Here is a 21,869-nt window from a genome sequence, read left to right on the forward strand (position 1 = left end):
TCCAGGTCCCGGGAGAACAGGAAAGTGGCGGGCGGCGGGCTGGCCAGGGATGGAGCGACAGGAGCGCGGTGATCTCTCGATGACTCGGTACCCAGGAAGGAACCAGACAAACGAGGCCGCAGGTGGGAAGAGAGACGGGCGGGAGGTAGAGACCCGGGAGCACGGAGCACCCCCGGGAGGATGTGTTGAAGGCCATAGGGCAGGGGATGAAGTCACCCAGAGGGTTAGGTGGGGACAGAGGAAAGGGGAAAGCTCGAGGACGAAGGTCCTGGCCCATCAGCACTGGACGCCTGGGGAGGCGAGATGGAGGAGGAATGGCCAGGATGGAGGGCAGGGCGGCGCCCCGGAGGCCCCCCTGGGGGAGGAGGCCTCTGCGGCCACTGCGTCAGGGAGCAGAAGGCGGGGGAGCTAGCTCGTGCCCTTCAGGGGCTGCGGAAGGGAGTCCTTAGGTTTGCTCCGGGCATTTCCAGCCGGAGCCCCGGAGCGGCCCGAGGGCGGAGAGGCGGGGAAGCTGGCCTCCAAGGACTTCTGCTCCCGGTGGAGGAGATGGAGGATCGGCAGCCCGAGGCAGAAGTGCTGTCAGGGGACGGTTTTCTTCTTTTCTTTTTTTTTTTTTTTTTTAAGATTTTACTTATTTATTCCTGAGACTCACAAAGAGGCAGAGACCCAGGCAGAGGGAGAAGCAGATCCCTGCGGGGAGCCCGATGCCGGACTCCATCCCGGGACCCCGGGGTCACGCCCTGAACCAGAGGCAGATGCTCAACCGTTGAGCCCCCCAGGCATCCCGAGGAATTTCTTTTTTGTTGAATTTGTCATTTTTTACTCCGTGCAAAGGAGACCCAGCAGCAGGTATTTCTGCTCATGAGGATGACGTGGGAAAGAAGCCCACCTGGACCAGGACTTGGTGAGGGAAGAAACGGGACCCGGATCAGAAGCAGGGCTGGGCCTTCGGTGGGAACACGCAGGCGGAGTCAGGCCTTGGACACAGGAGAGAAGTCAGAGCCCCCGCTCACACTCACACACACGCGTGTGCACCGCGCTGGATGAGCAGACACGGGGGTGGGAACATAGGCCACGTCCTCCGCCATCGCCGCCGTGTCCTTGACGCATAAGGAGCAGAGCTTATTAGCGGGCGTCCAGTCCGGGAACCAGGAGACATCCTCAAGCAGAGAGCAGTTTCAGGCGAGGGACTGGAAGAGCGGAAGAGCTCAGTGGGGGGAGCGGCACCCGCAAGGGGACAGCCGCGGGGCGCACAGAGCCACCACGCACCCCAGCAGGGGCCGCCCCGCCGCCGGCCCAGAGCCCGCACCTGTCAGCCACGACCCCGAGGACCTTTCCGCATCTGGGGTCAGCGCCTCCTCTCGGCACAACCTAATGATGGAGCAGCTCGTGGGAGGGCCGGGGCGTGTGGTTTTGAACCGTCCGGCCCCCTGCACGCAGGGACGAGCTTGGAAGAGCAGGAGGGGAGCTCAGAACCAGAGAACACCCGAGATCACCTCCTGAGAGTGAGCCGCGGGGGAGATACTGGATGTTCAGGGAGGAAGACAGGTGCGCGGCAGGTGTCGAGCAAAGGGAGGGCCCGGCTGGATTTGCACAACACAGTACAATTGCTTGTCAGTTTTAAGGCCGCACGACGGGCCGATGAACACATTTTTTAAAGAATTTATTTATTTGAGAGAGAGAGAGAGAGCACGAGCAAGGGCATGGGGCTGCCCCGACGGGGCTCATCGTGGTCCCGGGGTCCTGGCTTGGACCAGAGGCTGATGCCTTGACTGACCCGGCCACCCAGATGCCCCCAGTGAACGCGCGGTGTGGCTGCGTGCTCCTGTCCAGTGCAGAAGGCCAAGATGCCATCAATCGAGAGATTCATTGAAACAAGAGGAGGGCGGGGGAATGGAGGTGTTCTTAAGGTAGTGATCCTAATACCTGGACACAGAATTTAAGCCGATAAGGGAGGACGTGGAGACACAGGGAGGGGCGGGTGGCGGACACGTGGATGTAACCAAGTTCCTTGTCATGAAAGACCGTCTGTTTGGCTCAGCAGCCGACTCCTGGCACCCGGGAGGCTGCCCACCGCCTGGCAAAGATACGTCTTTGTTGGAGAAGTAAGCAGTGCAACGAATGGGTGAACGTGTCCAGCACTAGGTCGCCTTCTAGGGTGTCAGCTCCGTGAAACCAGGGACCACGCCCAACGTACGCGTCTCCGGACCACGGCGCCTGGCACGCCCCAGGCGTTCTCATGTATTTGCTAAAATGAATCATTTCGAGACTCAAGGAAAGGCAACCCAGCGAGCAGGAGCCGATCACGTCGTAAGGTACATGGGGCGAGCCTCACAGGGCCTGTAGCCTGCGGCCCGGGGGAGAGGCGACAAGTGCAGGCCACCCAGACGCCAAGTTTGAGTTCAGCAGAAGCACACCGTGCAGTTCCCAGCCTGTCGGAGCTAAAGGAATGAACAGGAATATGACGGCATCGGAATAGGCAGGGGCCATTCTTGTTTTTTAAAGCCAGAGTTTAATTTTTTTTAAAGATCTTTTGACATTTATTTATTCACGAGAGACACAGAGAGAGGCAGAGACCCAGGCAGAGGGAGAAGCAGGCTCCATGCAGGGAGCCCGACGGGGAACTCGATCCCGGGACCCTGGGGTCACTCCCTGGGCCAAAGGCAGACGCTGAACCGCTGAGCCCCCAGGTGTCCCCAGGGCGGGGAGGGGGGCAGGGGGCACTCTTTGTACAAGACTGTGTTGGTGGCAGGGGTGAGATGAATCAAGCCTGGCCCATAGCCTAGGCTCAAGGTTCGGAACTGAGAGTCGATGAGCAAAACAGCCCATTCTCTCCCCTCCTGCCTGCCCCAGCTCTAAACAGCTCCAGGCCAAGCAGGTGTACGTCCGCTGAGCTGCCTTCCAGCACGGGGAAAGGCCCGGTGAGCCCGACTCTGCACAGAGGTGGGGAACACCTGGGGCGGGTGCCAGCAGCACAGGCTTAGGCATCTGGCCCTGGACAAAATTGTGGATTTAGCAATGTTGCCTCGTGAGCTTTTAGAATCTTGGCTCCTGGCTCCACCGAAATCCTGTACCTCCTGTCCTTCATGTGAGGGGGTTAAGTCTGCCAATACTTCCTCACGTCTCCTCCAGAACCGCTTACGGGGTGGGGGGTGGGGGGCAGCTCAGGTGGCTCGGTGGGTTAGTGCCGCCTTCAGCCCGGGGCGTGATCCTGGGGTCCCGGGATCGAGTCCTCCGTTGGGCTCCCTGCATGGAGCCTGCTTCTCCCTCTGCCTGTGTTTCTGCCTCTCTCTCTCTCTCTCTGGGTCTCTCATTAATAAATAAATACTATCTTAAAAAAAAAAAAGAACCGCTTATGGCTAGAAGGGGTTCAAAATTCATGCAAAATTAAACATCCCTTTTCCCCAGTTGACAGCAAGCCCTTTGGGGACAAAGACCTCACCTTGTGGACCTCTGAGAGCTCTGCAGCCCCTGGGACCTATTCTGTAGAAGATGTGCAAGGAGTGAGTGAACTAATGAGTTCGTGACTGGCCCGATTCAGTGTGGCATCCTCCCAAGGTCCAAATTCACACTTTAATAGCTGACATTTTATTTTATTTTATTTTATTTTATTTTATTTCTATTCTATTCTATTCTATTCTATTATTTATTTGGCAGAGAGCGAGACAGAGCACAAGCAGGGGAGTTTGCAGGCAGAGGCAGAGGGAGAAGCAGGCTCCCTGCTCAGCGGGATTATCGGGATTATTGGGATTATCGGGATTATTGGGATTATCGCAGGACTCCATCCCAAGACTCTGGGGTCATGACCTGAGCCAAAGGCAGATCCTTAACCGACTGAGCACCCTAGGCCCCCTAAGCGCTGACATTTTAAATAACATTTCTTTTGTAGGGAAATGCAAGTAAATGCCCCAAGGAGATGATGCCTCAGAGCCTCTAGGGAGGCTATACTCAAAAAATCGAAAGTGTAACAAGTGTCTGGGAGGATAAGGAGAAACAGGAACCCTCCTGCATTGTCGGGAGGGGGGGGGATGTAAAATCATTCAGCTGCGGTGGAAAATGGCCCAACGGCTCCTCACAAAACGTCACACAGAAAACGACCGCGGGGCCCTGCCGCTCCCTCGCCGGGTGGACCCCCAACCAGGGCACGTGCACCCTCATGGCAGCCGGCCGCACGGGCCACACGGGCCACACGGGCCACACGGGCCACACGGCAGAAACGGCCCAAACGAGCATCCACAAACGAGCAGACAAAGACAACGTGACACATCCCCACGACGGAATATTATTCGGGCGCAAAAGGAATAATGAAGTTCTAGTAAATGTCACGACTAGATGGTGGATGAACCTTGAGAACATTATGTTTTAGGGGGACGATCCAGACACAAAAAGGACACGTATTGTGGGGGTTCATCCGTGTGAAATATGCAGAATAAATAAATCCGTAGAGACAGGAAAGAGGAGCGGAGGGGAGATGGGCAGTAAGCGCTTCACGGGAGTGGGCTTCCTTCCGGGGTCATGAAAACGGTTCGGAACCAGATAGAAGTGGTGGTTGTGCAGCTCTGCAATGCACTAAACGCCGGCCAGGTCTTCCCTCCAAATTGGATGATTTCATATGAATGTATACGATTTTATACGAACTCCACCTCCCTAAAGGAATACGAGCTCTCGCCCAGTAGATCACCCCGAAGGCAGACACAACAAGCACTTATTACGCGACACAGTCTTTGAGGGTCAGGAGCCCAGGAGGGCTTAGCTGTGTGGCTGTGGCTCGGGATGTCTTGGCAGGTTTCGGGCAAGGTGTTGGCGGGGACCGCTGTCCCCTGAGGGCTGGACCCGGGCCTGGGGGACCCGCTTCCCAGATGGTGCCCTCACCGGTCGCCCCGGTCACCTTACTCAGTGGGGAGGGACCTACACGAAGGCCCGAATACCAAGAAGTAAAGGTTGTTGGGGGCGACCCAGAAGGCAGCTCGCCGTGCCCCTCCTCGTGCGTAAAGGGTCCTGATGAATCAGCGCCTCGCGCCTCGGCCTGGACGTGGCCGCCGCCCGGACCGCAGAAGGCAGCTTTGGGAACACATGGGAAACACGACCGTGGCAAAGTGTCACATCCTGCAGAAGCGCGTGCGCGTGCCCTGCCCGTCCTGCCCCCAGCACCCCGGGGCCGCACATCGCGGTCCCATGAACAGCTACGGGCCAGCGCGATGGCGAGCCAGAGTCCTCCAGTCCCAGGCGGGGGGAGTGGCGTGGGTGGGTCTCCTGTTCAAGGACCTCTCGGCAGCTAAGCCACGCGGCGGGACTGCCTGTGTCCTGGGTGACGTGGACTGGGCCGCCTTCCCGACTGCGGCTCACCAGGTCCTGGAGCCCCAGCTTGGGGTGCTGCACCCCACATCCTGGGCGACCCTGGACATGTGTGGGGGGTCGGCTTATGTCAGGTTCTTAATGCCCATGAAATCCCAGCAGCAAGCAAAGGCCCTCGGTTCATTTAGGTCAAACCGTAAGTGGAGCAACAAGGATTCCCCACGATGATGTAATTTTTTTTTAAAGATTTTATTCATTTATTCATGAGAGACACAGAGAGAGAGAGAGAGGCAGAGGGAGAAGCAGGCTCCATGCCGGGAGCCCGACGCAGGACTCGATCCTGGGACTCCAGCATCACACCCTGGGCCGAAGGCAGATGCCAAACCGCTGAGCCACCCAGGGATCCCCCGTAATTTTGACGTTCTCACCCTTCTCCAAAGGTGTGGGCTACAGGTCAGCGGGCGTGAGTGGTGAAATGTGAGTGTGAAGCGAACTAATGGGGCGTCTACACCCCACGCTGCCTCGCTTCCCTGCACACCCCCAGGCGCACGCACACGCACACGCACACACACATGCACACGCACTATCTGTGGTCGACCAGAAGCCCAGGCCCGCTGAAGCCCTCGTCCTGGCATCTCCCGAAGACAAGGGCGGCCAAGTGAACCAAGCACCATAGGAAGCGCGTGGCAAGCACACACCGGGCACCCAAGCAGCCGACCAGCCCACGTGGGCAGCCCCACTCACGTCCACGGCAGGCGCTCACTGATGCTTGAGGGGGAAAAAATGCACTTCAGGTCACATTAAAAAAAAAAAAAATCTTTTGTAGAACTGTTTCGTCATCCCCAGTGGTGGTTTTGTCGTGAAATGTGTAAGTTCACTTAAAACAAATTGTCAATTTGTTTTGACGAGAGAAACTGCCCCGCTCACCTGCTGTACGGGCAGCAGAGACATAATATAAACGCGAAAATGACTCAAACCCGTCCTATGGCCACAGATGAGAAAAGTTTGGAGGCTAGAAAAGTCGGGAGATGAAGGGTCACAGGGACACAGAGGGCGGCTCCCGGAGGGCGGCACCGACCTTCTTTCTTGGACTGAGGTGGCCACCTTGTGTCGGGACGGGATACTGCGGCTGCGGCCCGAAGGGGGACTGGGGTGGCCGCTGTTCCTGCACCCGGAGTCCTGCAGGCGCTGCAGCCCCCTCCTCCTCTCTCCTGCAGGCACTGCAGCACCCCTTCTCCTCTCTCCTGCAGGTGCTGCAGCCCCCTCCTCCTCTCTCCTGCAGGCGCTGCAGCCCCCTCCTCCTCTCTCCTGCAGGCGCTGCAGCCCCCTCCTCCTCTCTCCTGCAGGCGCTGCAGCCCCCTCCTCCTCTCTCTTGCAGGCGCTGCAGCCCCCTCCTCCTCTCTCCTGCAGGCGCTGCAGCCCCCTCCTCTTCTCTCCTGCAGGCACTGCAGCACCCCTTCTCCTTCTCTCCGCGCCGTGTCACCCTGTGGAATGCTGCTTCTCCCGGGCTCTGCAGCACAGACCCCCCCACCCGCTGTGTGAGAACTCACCGAGCCCTGGGCTGAAGTCCCATCAAGGACACGCCACACCGTCCCCACCCGCTCTGCCCGGCAGCAGAAAGGTGTTGACAGCTAGTGGGGGTAAGAGAGGAGGGGCTGCGTGCGTGCACAAGGGCAGGAGCACCCCAGGTGGGGCCAGGGCTTGGTCCCCAGGACGCCCCAACTGGCTCAGGAAGCAGGGCCTGGGCTCTCGCAGCTCCTCCCCGGGACAGCCCAAGCGCGGGGCTCTGGACCCCACACGGCTCCTGGGCAGGTTTCGGTCCCTCTGGCCAGGATCTCAACATCTTCCAAGGCACCTTCCATGCTGGCACCAGGATGTAGGTCCTTTAGGGTCTGGCACCGGGGCAGAGGCGCGCAAAGTTCAAACACCCGGGGGCTGGGGGCTCGCTCCCGTCGCAGGCCTGTCTCCGCGGCCCCGAGGTCGAGGTGCCCGTCTGCAGGCCCGACCGCGCTGCTGGCCTCGGTCAGCGCTTGTCCTGGATCGCCGGGCCCGCACTCCGTGCAGTTTACTCTATTTGAGTCTCAAGCCCGTGCCGGACCCAATGCGCCCTGAGTTCACCGAGGCCACTGGCCTCCTGCTTTAAACACGATCACGCTGACGTTACAGCAGCCTGCGCCCCCCACGCGCGATCGGAGGAGTCCCCCTCCCGCCGAGTCCGTGTACTAATCTCTGAGCCTCTCTGGCAGCACCTAGCAGGTGGCCAAGAGTTGGCCCATCGATCCCCCAAGCAGAGGAATCTATTTTCTTTCTCTCTTTGTCCCCCTGCCCCCCGCGCCCCGCGCTGCCTGCTGGCACTGACCTCTGAGAACCAGGAGAGGGGGTCCGGGAACCCCCAGGCCCCCTGCCCCCAGCTGGGCCATCTCCACCGCCCGCCGTGTGACGTCCAGGGCGGGCACCGGCATGTCTGCCACTACCCGGGGAGCCCGTGGGGGTCAGGGGAGCACGGGCGGTCGGGCGTCAATGCAGAGATGGGGAGAGCACGTCTCCCCCCGGCTTGGGGTCAATTGTCCACATTGCTGCGCCCTGTGTGCCGGCTTCTTAGAGCAACTGTACTGAGAAAAGGCTTTCCCTTCTGTCACTTCTGTGGTTTCTACTCCCAGTCCCCGCTCGCCGCCCCGAGGTCCCCAGGATGAGCCCCCCGGGGACAACTGGGGACACATCTGAGTGTGAGGCCTCACGATGTGCTTGGCATCGCTTCCCCCATCCGGGCTTTGTGGTTGGGTTGGACCTGGGCCCAGCTCCCTCTTTCCTGAGCTTGAGCTCTCCCTGGGCTGTGTCCTCAGTCTCCTGTAAGCAATCACTCGGAAGGGTCACCGGAAGTCCTCTGTCGCGACCGCATCCCAGCTGGGACCACACAAAGTGCTCCCTCCAAGAAATCACTGAGATTCTTGCAAAACTTTCCCCCTTGCCCGTGAGGTGCTTCTCGGGGAGGAGAGACCCAAGACTGAGGCAAGTGCCTGGCCTCCTTGTTTGGAGAGTGACACGCCCCTTGCCGACCCCCCTTCCGGGGAGCGGTTGTCCCTTTGCTGCCCTTCCACCCTGGCACCCAGAGTGCTCCTAACTCTTGCCATTATCCTTCTCCGCAGCCTAGGGAAGAACCGCTGATCCTGAGCCTCAGGTCTGAGGCCGTAGGGGCCAGCTCGCCAGGCAAGGGCAGCAGCTGCTCCATGTTTAGTCTCTGGCTCCTGCTCGCTCCACGCCTCAGTTTTCCAAGGGGTCAGGCCTGGAGCCCTTTGTCCTTCCCGAGACGCCCTGCTTCACCTCATGCCACGGCCTGCCTGGGGCAGAGAGACCAGCCCCACCGTTTCACCCGGACCTGGGGCGGCTATTCCAATGGATCCCCTTCATCGGCCGCCAGCACCTCGGGGTGCTTTCCCCCCAGGCTGTCCCCTGAGCCCGTCTCCCAGGCTGTCTCTCTAGCAGACCGTTGCTGTCCGTGCACCCACCACCCCCACTGCGCTCAGCCCTCCGGCGGGCTCCAAGCGTGAGCCCGAGCCTTCCGGCGTTGCTATGAGCCGCCTACAGTGGTGGCCAACTTGTGGGGTCTCCTTAGACTGCCATAGGCTGGGTGGGCTTCTCTGTATTCGACTGTATTACAAATTTTTAAAAATTATATAGGCAGGCCTGGCGGGGTGCGACATACCGTGGAGTGCGGGATTTCCAGCGCACGGCTCAGTGAGTATTTACGTGAAGAGGCCTTGGAGCTGTCCCCTAGATGAAGATGTAGAATGTTCCCAACAGCCCAGGAAGACCCACCCTCGCTCTGGTCCCAAGGGAATAGTAGTCGAATATTCTGAGAATCTCTTGGCAAAACTCAAACACACCCTGGCAGGACCCTTGGAGTGGAGGCCAATGTTGGACTGTCGCAGGCCGGCAACTAACCCCCCATCCCCACCCCTGCCCAGGATTCCCCTCGTCGTGGCAATGGAATCGGGTCAAACGGGAGAAAAGCGAGGGCGCCAGAGGTCGTTAACGAGAGATCAGGATGGGTGGCCATTGTGCTATCCCTAAGACTTCGCCCTATGGGTGCAGCAAAGTCAAGTTTTCAGAGAAAAGTTGAGGGGGGTGCTGCACCCTTAAAAGTATGAGAAGTAGGGAATCCTTGGGTGGCTCGACGGTTTAGCACCTGCCTTCAGCCCAGGGCATGATCCTGGAGTCCTGGGATCGAGTCCCACATCGGTCTCCCTGCATGGAGCCTGCTTCTCTCTCTCTCTCTCTCTCTCTCTGTCTTTCACAAATAAATTTAAAAAAAAAAAAAAAAAGGAAGGACTTCCTTCACTTTAAAAAAAAAATTAAAAGTATGAAAGGTGAATTTTCAGGGGATGGCTTCACTAGGTCACACACTGGCATGAGCAGGGGAGACCCCTGCTACAGCCAGTCCTCCCCTGTGGTGAAAGGCGTCCCGAGGAAACGGGCTTACCACCTTACCGTGGGGTAGACGCGGACCCCAGAACCCCAAGAAGCACTTGACTCCATTCCCGTATGTGTCCTGCAAAAGAGTTGCCATAGCCTCGCACGTTTGTCTTGGGGCTGAGGGAGCAGCTGGGGACGGTGTCTGGACCCGCGGAAGCAAGAGCAGGTGCGCAGAGCTGGACAGTGGGCTCCGGGTACCATCTCTTCCTCGGCTGATCTATGAGAAGGTGCGTAGCACCGGGGTTCTGCAGGGTGAGTGCAGGGATGTGGTGAAGCCGGAATTTCCAAAGGAGTCCTGGGGTGAGCAGAGTGGGGGCCCCGGAGCTGGGCCGGGCCCAGACGGCAGGATATGGTCACGAGTGCAGTCACAGGTGCATCCGTGAGGAACGCTTGTAGCCGAGACTAAAGGAGGCCACCGTCACGGTGACTCAGACAGGTGGACCTGGATGTGTGCCATGTGAGTCCGAGGAAAGACGGTGCCGGCGGGAGCTGCTCTAGAATGAGGCAATCCAGCCCTCCAGCCCTCCCTTCCCTGAACCTTTCCTCTCCAGGGCTGTTGCCCAGTGGTCCCCAGATCGCAGACATATCTCCTGGCACCGGCGTCACGTCCACGCGGGAGGAAGAGCAACAGGAGAGAGCCGAGGGCACGCTTGCAAGCCAGCTGAGTCTGTCCCTCTGTATCAGGAAAGAAAGACCCTTCCCGGGAAGTCTCACTCAGCAAACTTCCACTTAGACCTCCTGGACCAGAACTGAGGTCCTACAGCCACCCAGAGACCAGGCACTGTCGGAGGAAGCCGACCCCACCTTGTCTTCTTAAGGGAAATGAGATAGAGGAAGCCCAGGCCTTTCGACCTTGGCACTCCAGGCTGCCGTTTGGCTGCTGCTCGGACAAGCGGAGGTTCTGGTAGCAGGAAAGGGGGCCTGGGCAGGAGGCAGTAGATGGGGGATGAGTGCTCGGTGGGTTTTTGCATCATGTGATCTTGCAAACCTGATCAACCATAGATGATGAACATTTCTTTCAAAGGCCTTACCTCTTTGGTCCCTGCCTGCTTTGGGCTGCTCTCCGGTGCCTGCAAGCACCTGTTTGTTTCACATTTTGTCCAGGTTTATAATTGTTATGTCAGCAAGATTAGCCTGATCTAAGCTAATTCATCGTTAGCAGCAGCTAGAAGTCTCAAGAATTTTGTAAGTTCATCAATTGATATTTATCACGTTTAGGTTAACTCGTTCACACCCATTCAAGCAGGTGTCCCAACAAAGACTTTGCAGAAGGAAATAGTTGCTCGGACTCACGCACGCTAATCCCGGGAGCTCTGAATGAACAACTTCCATTTCGTTCTCCCTCAAGGTGGCTGAATGGGTCTATGTGACGTTATCATTTACTGGGAAGAACAAAATGTCATAGGACATAACCCCAACTGCAAGCCTTACCAAGATTCCTACAAAATCCCCCTTGGCACACTCGCGTCCGGGATCAGGCCTCCTCTCTCAGGTCAGCTTCAGTAGCCAGATCAGCTCCTCTAGCATCCTTGATGCTTTGTTATGTTTGGTCCAGACTTGCCCCTCCTCCGTGATGACCTGGAGAAGGCCGATGCTCGGGCGTACAGTGATTTAGCAGAGCCAATATCCCGAGTAAAGCAATACAGGGTAGATAAGTGGATCCAAAAAAAAAAAAAAAAACAACAACAACTATAGGCTGTCTATAAGAGACTCGCTTAAGATTTAAGGACACACATAAGCTAAAGATGAAAGGACAGGAAAAGATAGTCCATGGAAATTGTACCTAAAATAGAGTAGGGGTGGCTGTACTTGTATCAGACAAAATAGACTTTTATTTTTTTTAAATTTTTATTTATTTATGATAGTCACACAGAGAGAGAGAGAGAGAGAGAGAGAGAGAGAGAGGCAGAGACACAGGCAGAGGGAGAAGCAGGCTCCATGCACCGGGAGCCCGACGTGGGATTCGATCCCGGGTCTCCAGGATCATGCCCTGGGCCAAAGGCAGGCGCCAAACCGCTGCGCCACCCAGGGATCCCACAAAATAGACTTTTAGTCAAAAACTGTCACAAGAGAAAAGGAGGTCACTACATAATGAAAAAAGGGTCGACTCGCCGGGAGGATATAGGAATTATAAATATATGTGCAGTCAACGTCAGGGGCAGCCCGGGGAGATCTGAGGAGAGAAACGGACAGCAGTACAATGACAGCAGGAAACTGCTACCCCACTTCCAATGACGCCGAGACCATCCAGACAGAAAATCAGCAAGACGACAGCCGACGTGGATAACACCCTAGACCAAGTGGACCCAGCGGACCTCTATAGAACGTTCCATCCAACGACGACGGGATGCGATCCTTCTCCAGCTCCCACGGCACATTTCCCCGGAGGGATCACGCACTAGGCTACAGAACGAGCCTTAACGAAGTGAAGAACCGTTCCAGGTATCTTTTCCACCCACAGTGGAGTAAAATGAGAAATCACGAACAAAGGAAGGCAGAAAAACTCACACGAGCGTGGAAAGCAAACAACGCACTCTGGAATAACAGTCGAGTCAAAGAGAGAAGTCAAGGGGAAATTAAAAAATGTCTCGAGGCATGCAAAGCTGGAGCCAGGCCATATGTCCCCTCCCCGGCCCTGAAGGAGGAGCTCCTTCTGAAGGCCGAATGCAGCCCCAGCTTCCTGGTAACTTCCACTTGGACATACTCCTTTCAGGCCCGAGCTGGCCCGCTGCACCTGCTGCCCCGACAGCATGGCACCAGCACCGAGGAGGGTCGACCCGCCTCATGCAAGCAGAGTCGAAAGAGCAGACCTCGAAGTTCTGCTTTATTTTTTTTTAATTTTTATTTATTTATAATAGTCACACAGAGAGAGAGAGAGAGGCAGAGACATAGGCAGAGGGAGAAGCAGGCTCCATGCACTGGGAGCCCGACGTGGGATTCGATCCCGGGTCTCCAGGATCGCGCCCTGGGCCAAAGGCAGGCGCCAAAGTGCTGCGCCACCCAGGGATCCCGAAGTTCTGCTTTAAAAATGAGACTGACGTAAAAATTAATGAGGATAACCCAGCTCTAAGCAGTAAATCCCAAGGGAGGTTGCTAATCGCAACACAGCCTCCACCCACCACGTCCCCATCAGTCTTGGCCCCGGGAGTAAGCACGTGCCCCAGGTGACTCAGTCTGGCTCCTCCCCAAAGATTTTTTAAATTAAAACAAATTGAGACTGGAATGGAGAGGAGGACCTCCCTCTCTGAGGACAACGCTGGGAACATGGGGACCATAGGGTGGCGGGGGTTTCTATCCTCCTGGAGAAGGTTGGCATAAGCCTCTGAGGCTGATGCTCAGAGAGAAGGAGAATGGAGAGCGGGAGTCAAGTCTGGGCCCCCTCACACACCCCGGGTCTCGCCACCTGAGACCGCAAAATCTCTATCTTTCTTCAGCAAGGTGACACAACAAATCCCACCCCCCTTGCCTCGGTTAACTTGACGTGGATTCCATCACCCGCCAATACCAAGGTCCCGGCGAGGAGCCTCTACCACCCGTTTGGCCTGTTGTACCTTCTTTACCATTGCTGGCGAACGTTTTCACGTAAATGTGTCCCTTCCCCAACAAGAAAACCATTTCCCTGACAATGGGAGTCTTGCCGGCCTAACTGTCCCAGCGCTGAGCACGTGGCCGAGTGTCTCAAATATACTTGGCGGTGGTTATTATGTTAGGAGGAAGAGCAGTTGATAACAGAAATTCTTGTTTAAGCAATTCCCCCGTGTTCCGACCAGCCCACCGCCCAGCTGTACAACCTGGGAATGTGTCCACGTTACACAATTTATTTGGAATGTTGGAAAACTTTTTTCCGCCTATATATTGATTTGGCGCTCCCAACCACCTCTATCCTCACTCCAAGATAAAATACGTTATAATCGTATTTAGGGAGGTTGAGACTAGTGCTTTGATGAGCGAAAAGGCATTTTCTAAAATGCATGTGACGGCCCGTCCAAGCTGGGGGCCTTGTCCGAGGGGACAGTTTCCTTCACCTGAGCTGGTTGAGCTGTTTGCTAAGAGAACCACCCAACCCCGCCCCCCGGAGCAGGGGGGGTGCCACTGCCCACCGCGCCCCCCAGCACTTGCTCCACCCGGAGGGCACACGTGGTTGTTTTTTGTTTTATTTATTTATTTTTTATTTTTTTAGATTTTACTTATTTATTCATGATAGACATATATATATATAGAGAGAGAGAGAGAGGGGCAGAGACACAGGCAGAGGGAGAAGCAGGCTCCATGCAGGGAGCCTCATGCGGGACTCCAGGATCATGCCCTTGGGCCAAAGGCAGGTGCCAAACCGCTGAGCCAAGGATCCCCTTGTTTTATTTTCAATTAAAGTTTTATTTTGCTATAATCTTATTCAAGTCTAATTAACATACAGTGTTATATTAGCTTCAGGGGTACAATATAATGATTCAACAATTCTAGACATTTCTCAGTACTCCTCAGGGTAAGAGTACCCTGAAGCTCCCCGCTCTTGGTGGACAGATGGGCCTCTGGTCTGGTGGAGGCAAGACGGACACTTGGACCCAGCTGACCACCATGTAATGACTCAGATTTGTTATCTGGGAGGCTTCACACTCTACGCTCTGGGCCTGAAATCCTGGCAGATTCTTTCCCTCTACGTGTTGACGTCAACACTGTTTGGTTTCCCTTTGCTGTTTGAAAAAAAGGAAACACCCAGACATCTGTCGATATAGGATTTATGATTCACCACCGGGTCTCAACATTAGTTGGGGCATTGGGAAAGAACTTAACGTGGCTGCTGAGTGGAAACCAAGGGGAGGGGTCTGGGAAAAGGCAACGCCAGGGGGCCGATGCCTACGCATCCACGTCTGCGCAGATGGAGAGTCCAAAGATGCCCAGGAATCCGACTTTTGAACAGACGCCAGTACCGACAGTGTCTGAAAAAGGGACAAAATTGCAAAAAAGGAGCCTTGAGAAACACAGCGTTAGAAAGCAGCAAACCGATGCCTTCTGGTTACTGCCTTGACCAGGGGTCGTACGTGTAGTTCCAGGTCCCCCAAGTCCTTGGCTCTCCGCGTGCTGCAAAGGGGAGAGCGCCTCAGCTTCCCCAACACTGACAAGCCCTGGGGCGCCTGGTGCTCAGCCGGTGAAGCAGGGGCCTTCAGCTCAGGCCGTGATCCAGGGCCCCCCACCCTCGGGCTCCCCGCTCAGCGGAGGAATCTTCTTCGCCCCCTCTCTTTGCCCCTCGCCCCCACTCGTGTACTCTTTCTCTCTCTCTCTCTTGCATGCGCTCGCACTCTCTCTGAAATAAATAAAATAATAATAATAATAAAAAAAGACTGACAACTCCTAGAAGCGCTGTCTGGCTCTGTTCGATGGATGCTCTGACACTCTGCACTGGGACCCGCGGGTCACTTTTACTTGTATAAGTACTAATGACGCTACTAAAAGAAAGATGTCTTAAAAAGTTTTTTTGTAGACCGTAAAACACGTGATAAATGCTAATTATTTTCTTTTTTATCTTGCCTTCCACTAGGCTGGGGAATTTACCTTGTTCCATTCACCATCCGCGGCCTGGCCCCTCTTTCCCTCTGGCCACTGTCGCATGCTTGGAGACTTTGTATACAGATGCCAGTAATGGCTGCGGCGACGGCCGTCCCCTGGGTGACTCAAGGGTCTACTCCCCGCCAATCGGGGCACGTGGCTCGCTCTTTCTTAGCCTCGTTCTATCCTAGATTCGCTTTTTTGAAGAATAATTGACAAATGGACCTGTGTGTATTTCAAGGGTGCACTGTGATGCTTCGCTACACATACGCATCGTAGGACGGTGACCGAGATCAAGAGAACACAACCCTCGCCTCACAGAGTTAACGTGGGCAACTCGTGTGCATGTGTATGTGTGAAGGACTGAGTAGATCTGAAGATCTCAGGCCTTCCAAGCCTGCAGAACTGTGTTACCGACTCCGCTCAGCGCGCCGCACATTAGGGAACCCGACGGTCCTTCCTCAGCACCTGGGACATCCCAAAGATTCCTCCTCTGGGTGAACCCATCCACTTTCCCAGCCAGACTCTGAGTCCGTTGGTGGCAGAGTCTTACTCACTTCTGTGTCTCCCTAACGTGTGGCACAATTTGCACAGACGCTGGCGTTCAGTTCCTGACGCCAACTGCCAGGAGCCGAGCTCCACGTCCACCCCTGCTCACCCACGGGGGAGCCTTCACGACATCCGTGACGAAGGGATAGCTGGCTGGTACTCACGTGGCTTCTCGAACACCTCCCCCTTGTACAGGGGGACGTGACTGCACAGCTCCCTGATGGGCGAGCCGAACAGGAACCAGTCTATGTGCATGATCAGGGACTGCAGCGGGTTGTACTTGACCCAGAGGTACTTATCGGAGAAGATGCTTTGCATGGCCTAGAGCAGTGGGGGGGTGGGGGGGAGGATAAAATAGGTGGACGCCACCCGGTGTTCCGTATTCTACGCCGACTTTTCGTGCTACTAAGCAGAGGCAGCCAGGAGCCCCAGGACACCCTGTCCTCTGAGCACTCAGTCTGCAGAGGAGCCTCAGTAGGACGCGGTGGCTTCACCGTGGGGGCCCTGAAACCTAGGGAGGGTGAACCCCCGGGCAAAGGAGGCACAGATGGCAGGACACAGGGGGAGGGAGAAGGAAGCTGTGCTCGTGCTCTCCCGGGTGGCCCCTTGGCTCCTGTGCAACTTCCCTCGTGCCCTCGTGTTTCCGCCCGCACCACGTCTCAAGCCCTGGCGTCCAGCCTGCGCCACAGAAACAGCGGAACAGGTAACAAGCCGCGGCATCGGGGCCTGCGCGGTAGCGATCGAGCTGAGAGATGCGCTCGGGTCCCCCAAGCCGTGAACGAGGAAGCACTGACAGGTGGAGACGACGCGTCCACGGGAAGGTCTAACACTATGACCTTCCCCTTGAGCCTCGTCACTCCTCTGGAGGCGCCAGTTCTCCCCGGATGAAGAACAGGGAATAAGGGGGCGCCCAGGGCTCAGCGGTGGAGCATCTGCCTTGGGCCCAGGGCGTGACCCTGGGGTCCCGGGATCGAGTCCCGCGTTGGGCCCCCTGCAGGGACCTGCTCCTCCCTCCGCCTGGGTCTCTGCCTCTCTCTCTGCGTCTCTCATAACTAACTAACTAACTAACTAACTAAATAAATAAATAAATAAATAAATAAAATCTTAAAAGAACAGGGAATAAGTAGGGGTTCAGCAAAATTACCTGTTTCTCATAGGTGTACCGTTTTAGCTGGTCCAGGGAGGGGATGGCCTTATGGTTCATCTTCAGGATGTAGCAGGCTCTTCGGGACAGCACCCTGGAGGCGATGTAGCCCTGAGGCAGCGAGAACACGGTTACTGGCCCTCCTGGTCCCCTGGCTTCTGGGCTGCGGGGGGTAGGTGGGCTGGACCCTTGGGGCTGGAGGAAAGCCCTGAGACGGCGCAGGGAGGGCCACCCCCAAACCCATTCCATGCATTCACCTTCTTTTGCCTGATAGTTTAACTTCTTCACTAGCTGTCGCTCCCTCTGAGGCGGGACAGAGCCGTGCCCTGTGTCCCAGGTCTCCCGGTTTGCACCCCGGGCCTGTAGTCTGCGGGCTCTGGACAGTCAGGAAGCAGCAGCTCCCTCTCTCTCTCTCTGCCTTTCCCTCAACTTGGGACGGATGCAGTCCCCTTTAGAACTGTGCGTTCCACCAAGCTCCTTCCTAGCCACAGGTGCTATCTAGATTTAAATTCAAATTAAGCAACATTGAAAATCTTTAAATGGCCTGTCCCAGTCCGCGCTCAGCAGCCACACGCGGCAGGTAGCGTCTCTACTGGGAAACGCAGATGGCGAAGGTTTTCACCGTTGCAGGGACCCCTACACTCCTGCGCACGGCGCGGCCCCCGCTGCCAACACCCCCCCCCTTTCATCTGTCCTCCCCTCCTTGACGACTGGCTTCTCTCCAGCCTGTCTCCACCTGAGACCCGGGCTGGTGGGTCGGGCCCGGCCTGGAGGCGGGTGAGGCCCATGGAGCCAGGTGGGAGCGGAGGCCACCTAACCTTCATCCCAAATGGGGTTTTCTCCATGGATTTCCAAATTATTATACAGTCCGTGAGGCTGTGTGTCATACAAACGGTCTTCTAGTTCCTATTTTTCAATTCTCACAAATTGCCAGTTCCTAAAATTCAAAAATAGACTAAGGCAAAGCCCGATGGTTGTGGAAGGGGCTAAACCAAGTCCTCACCACTCTGGGATTTTCTTCTTTTTTTTTTTTTTTTTTTTTGAGACACTGCTGATTTCCCTGAAATCTGCCTTAAAAAACAATTTAAGTAGACCTTTCTTTAAAATGGTATCTTTCAAAAAATACATAAAATAAAATAATAAAATAAAACAAAATGGTATCTTTCAAAGAGTGCATGCTCTCACATGCACCCTAGAACTCCTAATGGCGATGGGGAGGAGGCATGTGAGGAGATTCCTACAAGAAAAGGACACAAAAAGTGTGTTCAAATGTCCGGTGAGATGAACTACAACCTCCTTAGAGCCACAGTGCCTAGCTCTGCCCCACGGTAGGAACAAGCTCCTTACCAGGTGGAACAAGTGGAAAACAAACAAATAAATGGATAAAGGACCAAATAACTTCTCTGAGCAATTTTCTAAGACTTACTATTAATACTAGTAACTGAAACTTGGAAATAGTTTGGAGTTTTTGGTTAACATATGCTCCTTCTTCCAGAAGTATGATTTACTGTCATCCGACTTACATGGTTAAATGTGCATAGATGTTGTGGATTTCTGCTATTCTGTGATTGCTTATTCTGAAATCGTTCTTTTTTTGGCACAGGTTTTCATATTAGAAGCCCTAATTCATTCATTTGTTCCTTCAGTGAATATTTTTGAGAGCCTGTGTGCCAGGCTGCACTCTGGGTTTTGGCCCACCCTTCTAGACGCTTTCTGAGCCTGTAGGGAAACAGTATCAGGATGCTTCCAATTGCCACCTGAAAAGGTGAAGCAAATGCGTATCTTTCCTGTCATACTTTTTTTTTGCTTAGAAATGGTTTTTTGGGAGGGGCACCTGGGTGTTCTTAAGTGTCCGACCCTTGGTTTCAGCTCAGGTCACAATCTCAGGGTCATGAGATCGAGCCCCCAGCCCGACTCTGAGCTCAGAGTCTGCTTCAGGTTCTCTCTCTCCCTCTCCCGATGGCCCTTCCCCTCCTCTGGTGCATGCTCTCGCTCTTGCTCTCGCTCTCTCTCTCTCTCTCTCTCTCTCAATAAAATAATTAAATAAAATCTTTTTGAAAAGGGAAAAGCAAAAGCAAGGAAAATTGTAAAAGAATCGCAACGATAGTTCTTGGGTAGTAAGTGGCCACCCCTCCACCCTTTAGAAATCCAGTCTTGAAGAATGTGCAATTTCCCTTGCTGCTTACATGTTTATAGTCAAAAATTGTGGTAGAGGAGCATGATCCTGCGTGGACGTTAACGATGGCGATGTTTTTTTGATTGTCAATGGACACCGTCTCCTGAAGATTGCCACCATTGTTGTTTGGGCTGATGATGTTATAAACCTAGATTAACATCAAAGACATAATGGTTTGTCCATAAATCATGGGCACTGGAAAGGCAACCCTCTTGACAAAATAAAGCCTTCCACTTGCTATGAACAAGAGACTGAAGCCTGAAACCTCCTCACTGGCATCCTAGACCAAAGACACATGCTAAAGTAGGAATGCGAAGCTCTTCTTCATATGAGAAATGGGAGAAGCAGTGACATCACACGAGAAATGAGATGGACCACATTTTAAAGCAATGGGTTGCATTTTTTTTTTAAGTCATTGCAGTTGAAAAGAAATAACCAATCGTTTCATTTCCATTTTTGGTTATTTCTGGGATTCCATCCCAAATAGGGCATATGCGCTCTCTACGGTCCTTCAGATAGATTATCTTGTCTCTTCCTTGCCCCCTCCCAATTACTCCAAGATATAAAATCCATAGTGAACCGACTTACCTCGTATCCATGGGATTGTGTCCCAAAGATGGCCAGCACCAGAAATACCACCTGAAAGACAGACCAGTTGCATCCACTCTCTATAGGGCAGTCACTGAGGGTAGGGACCTACGGGGACACTGGACAAGACCAGCACAAGTCTCAGAAAATATACGCCCTGAGACACAGGTGTGTGGTCATGGGCAGCCAACAGTCCATTTCCAAGATGTGAAACACACATTCCCTCATTTGGCAGGTATTTATTGACTTCGTGCTATTTGTCATTCTTCTATCTTTATGCCCAATTCCCAACCCTTCCCAACATCCTAATCTTCTAGGTAGCACACGTTCTCATGCCAGAAACAAGTTGGAGCAGGTGAACAGTGATAAGAAGGAACACCCTGGTGTGACACATAGTGGATTTGGATTACGGGAGTGAAGTTGTATTTTATGGTTAAAAAATATATATATTTAATTCCTTGAGACTGAGGGGGTAAAACAGATTTACAGTGGGTTTGTGGATGATAGAGCTACCATGGATTCCCAAGGGAAATTATGAAAACAGGAAACTTGGAGGCATGGCTAACGTTTGAGGCTGACACCAAGGACGGGATCCTTAGTGAGGCCGTCAGACAAATGTTAGGCTAATGGGCTTTGAGGCCGACATTGATACAGTTCTGACATTTTGCTGCAGTTTAGAGTCTTCTCCAACCTGTGGATCCCAGTTTTGTGTTCTCTGTTCCCAACACCACAATGTACGGCGCTGTCATTGCAAACCGCTCACGGAGGGGATCTGCAGGAAGGCAGATATTTTTAAGACCTATCAGGAGGATTTTTCTATTTTCCTGACAAACACCAAGAACATTTGTCTTCTGAGGCCTGGGGGTGGGGTGTCTGACCAAGACCTGTATGTAGATACCTGACCTGGCTACCTGCACAGCCCCACTCCTTCCCTGACTCAGGGCCAGCTCCTGTAACTCCTGGCAATCCTCTGTATTCTATTTAACGGGTCTAATACAGAGGTTTGAACAGATGAGTGGACGACTCGCCACCAGAGTGATGTAATTAGAGCGAGCTCAGGAAGTGTCCCCGGTCCCCAAGTAGCCACCCACCCGACACCTTGATTCATGCACCACGGTGACGGGTCTATGTTTCAGTCACAGACCTCCTCGTGGAAAATCAAGAGACGCCTTGGAGCTGGAACTCTTTAAGCCAACAATCTTGAACACCTGGTGGGGAGGAACTCCTCATTTTGCTTTCTCCCTCAACAACTCCATGAGAATAAGGGATAGATAACTGGTGGAAGGAGTTCCATTCTGGGTCAAAACACAAACCTCTGTTCATGGAGCACTGCAGAGTGAAGCCGTGGGAGCCTGGGATCGGGGCTGGGGTCGGCAGGAGGAGGGAAGACACGGCAGAAACACTACGCCGTGATCGCTCCCGCCGGCGGGATGGGGACGGGTACTTTCAGGTCTAAACCTCATATTTACCGGAATGGGAAAATCACATTCCTCTGTGCCTCAGTCTCCTCATCTGTAGAACGGGGTAACACTACTCAGCTCACAGAGCTGTTGAAGTAAAGAATCAAAGTATGTACGTTTAGCCTAGAATCTAATACACACTTAGCAAATGACTGCTGCTATTGTCTTTTCCAAAAAATTATACCTTCTCTTTTAAGTAGTAGATGCTATTGCCCTAAAACACCTACATTCCTTCCCAAGCTCATAAGAAGGAATTATTAAAAATTCTCCAAAATTAAAATCCTCTAGATATTTCCAAAATGTTTTCTTTGCATCTTTTTTAGTAAACATCTCGGAAAATAGACAGCAGACAAATAAATATCCGACTTAATATTTAACACTATCCCTGCCAAAAACATGATGTAATTCAATCACAGAAGCTTAGAAGCATGCACAGTGTTCACCTAAGACTTCTGAAATCCAAGGCATATTGGATTCACATGTTCCCTGCAAGAGCCACCACAAAACTATAAAGAAGCATAAGCAAATACTCACGAGGATTTTCATTTTGCCTGATGGGAAGAAGGAGCCAGAGCAAGTGAGGCTGCCAGTGCAACTTCTACCCTTTATATTAGCTTTAAGGTGTGGAAATCTCTTTCCA

General features: G+C 54.1%; 1 protein-coding gene across 1 annotated transcript; it reads right to left on the minus strand.

Moving 5' to 3' along the window:
• Positions 1-14,118: 14,118 nt before the first annotated feature.
• Positions 14,119-21,869, minus strand: GKN2 (gastrokine 2). The gene is made up of 6 exons (XM_025470222.3): positions 21,764-21,869; positions 19,770-19,820; positions 19,192-19,329; positions 17,006-17,116; positions 16,026-16,182; positions 14,119-14,705 (listed from the first exon to the last, which is right to left on the minus strand). The coding sequence occupies exons 1-6, from the start codon at positions 21,773-21,775 to the stop codon at positions 14,623-14,625; spliced, it is 552 nt and encodes a 183-aa protein (XP_025326007.1). The 5' UTR covers positions 21,776-21,869; the 3' UTR covers positions 14,119-14,622.

This window comes from Canis lupus, chromosome 10, assembly GCF_003254725.2.
Source record: "Canis lupus dingo isolate Sandy chromosome 10, ASM325472v2, whole genome shotgun sequence".
In the NCBI taxonomy this organism is placed as follows: Eukaryota; Metazoa; Chordata; class Mammalia; order Carnivora; family Canidae; genus Canis; species Canis lupus.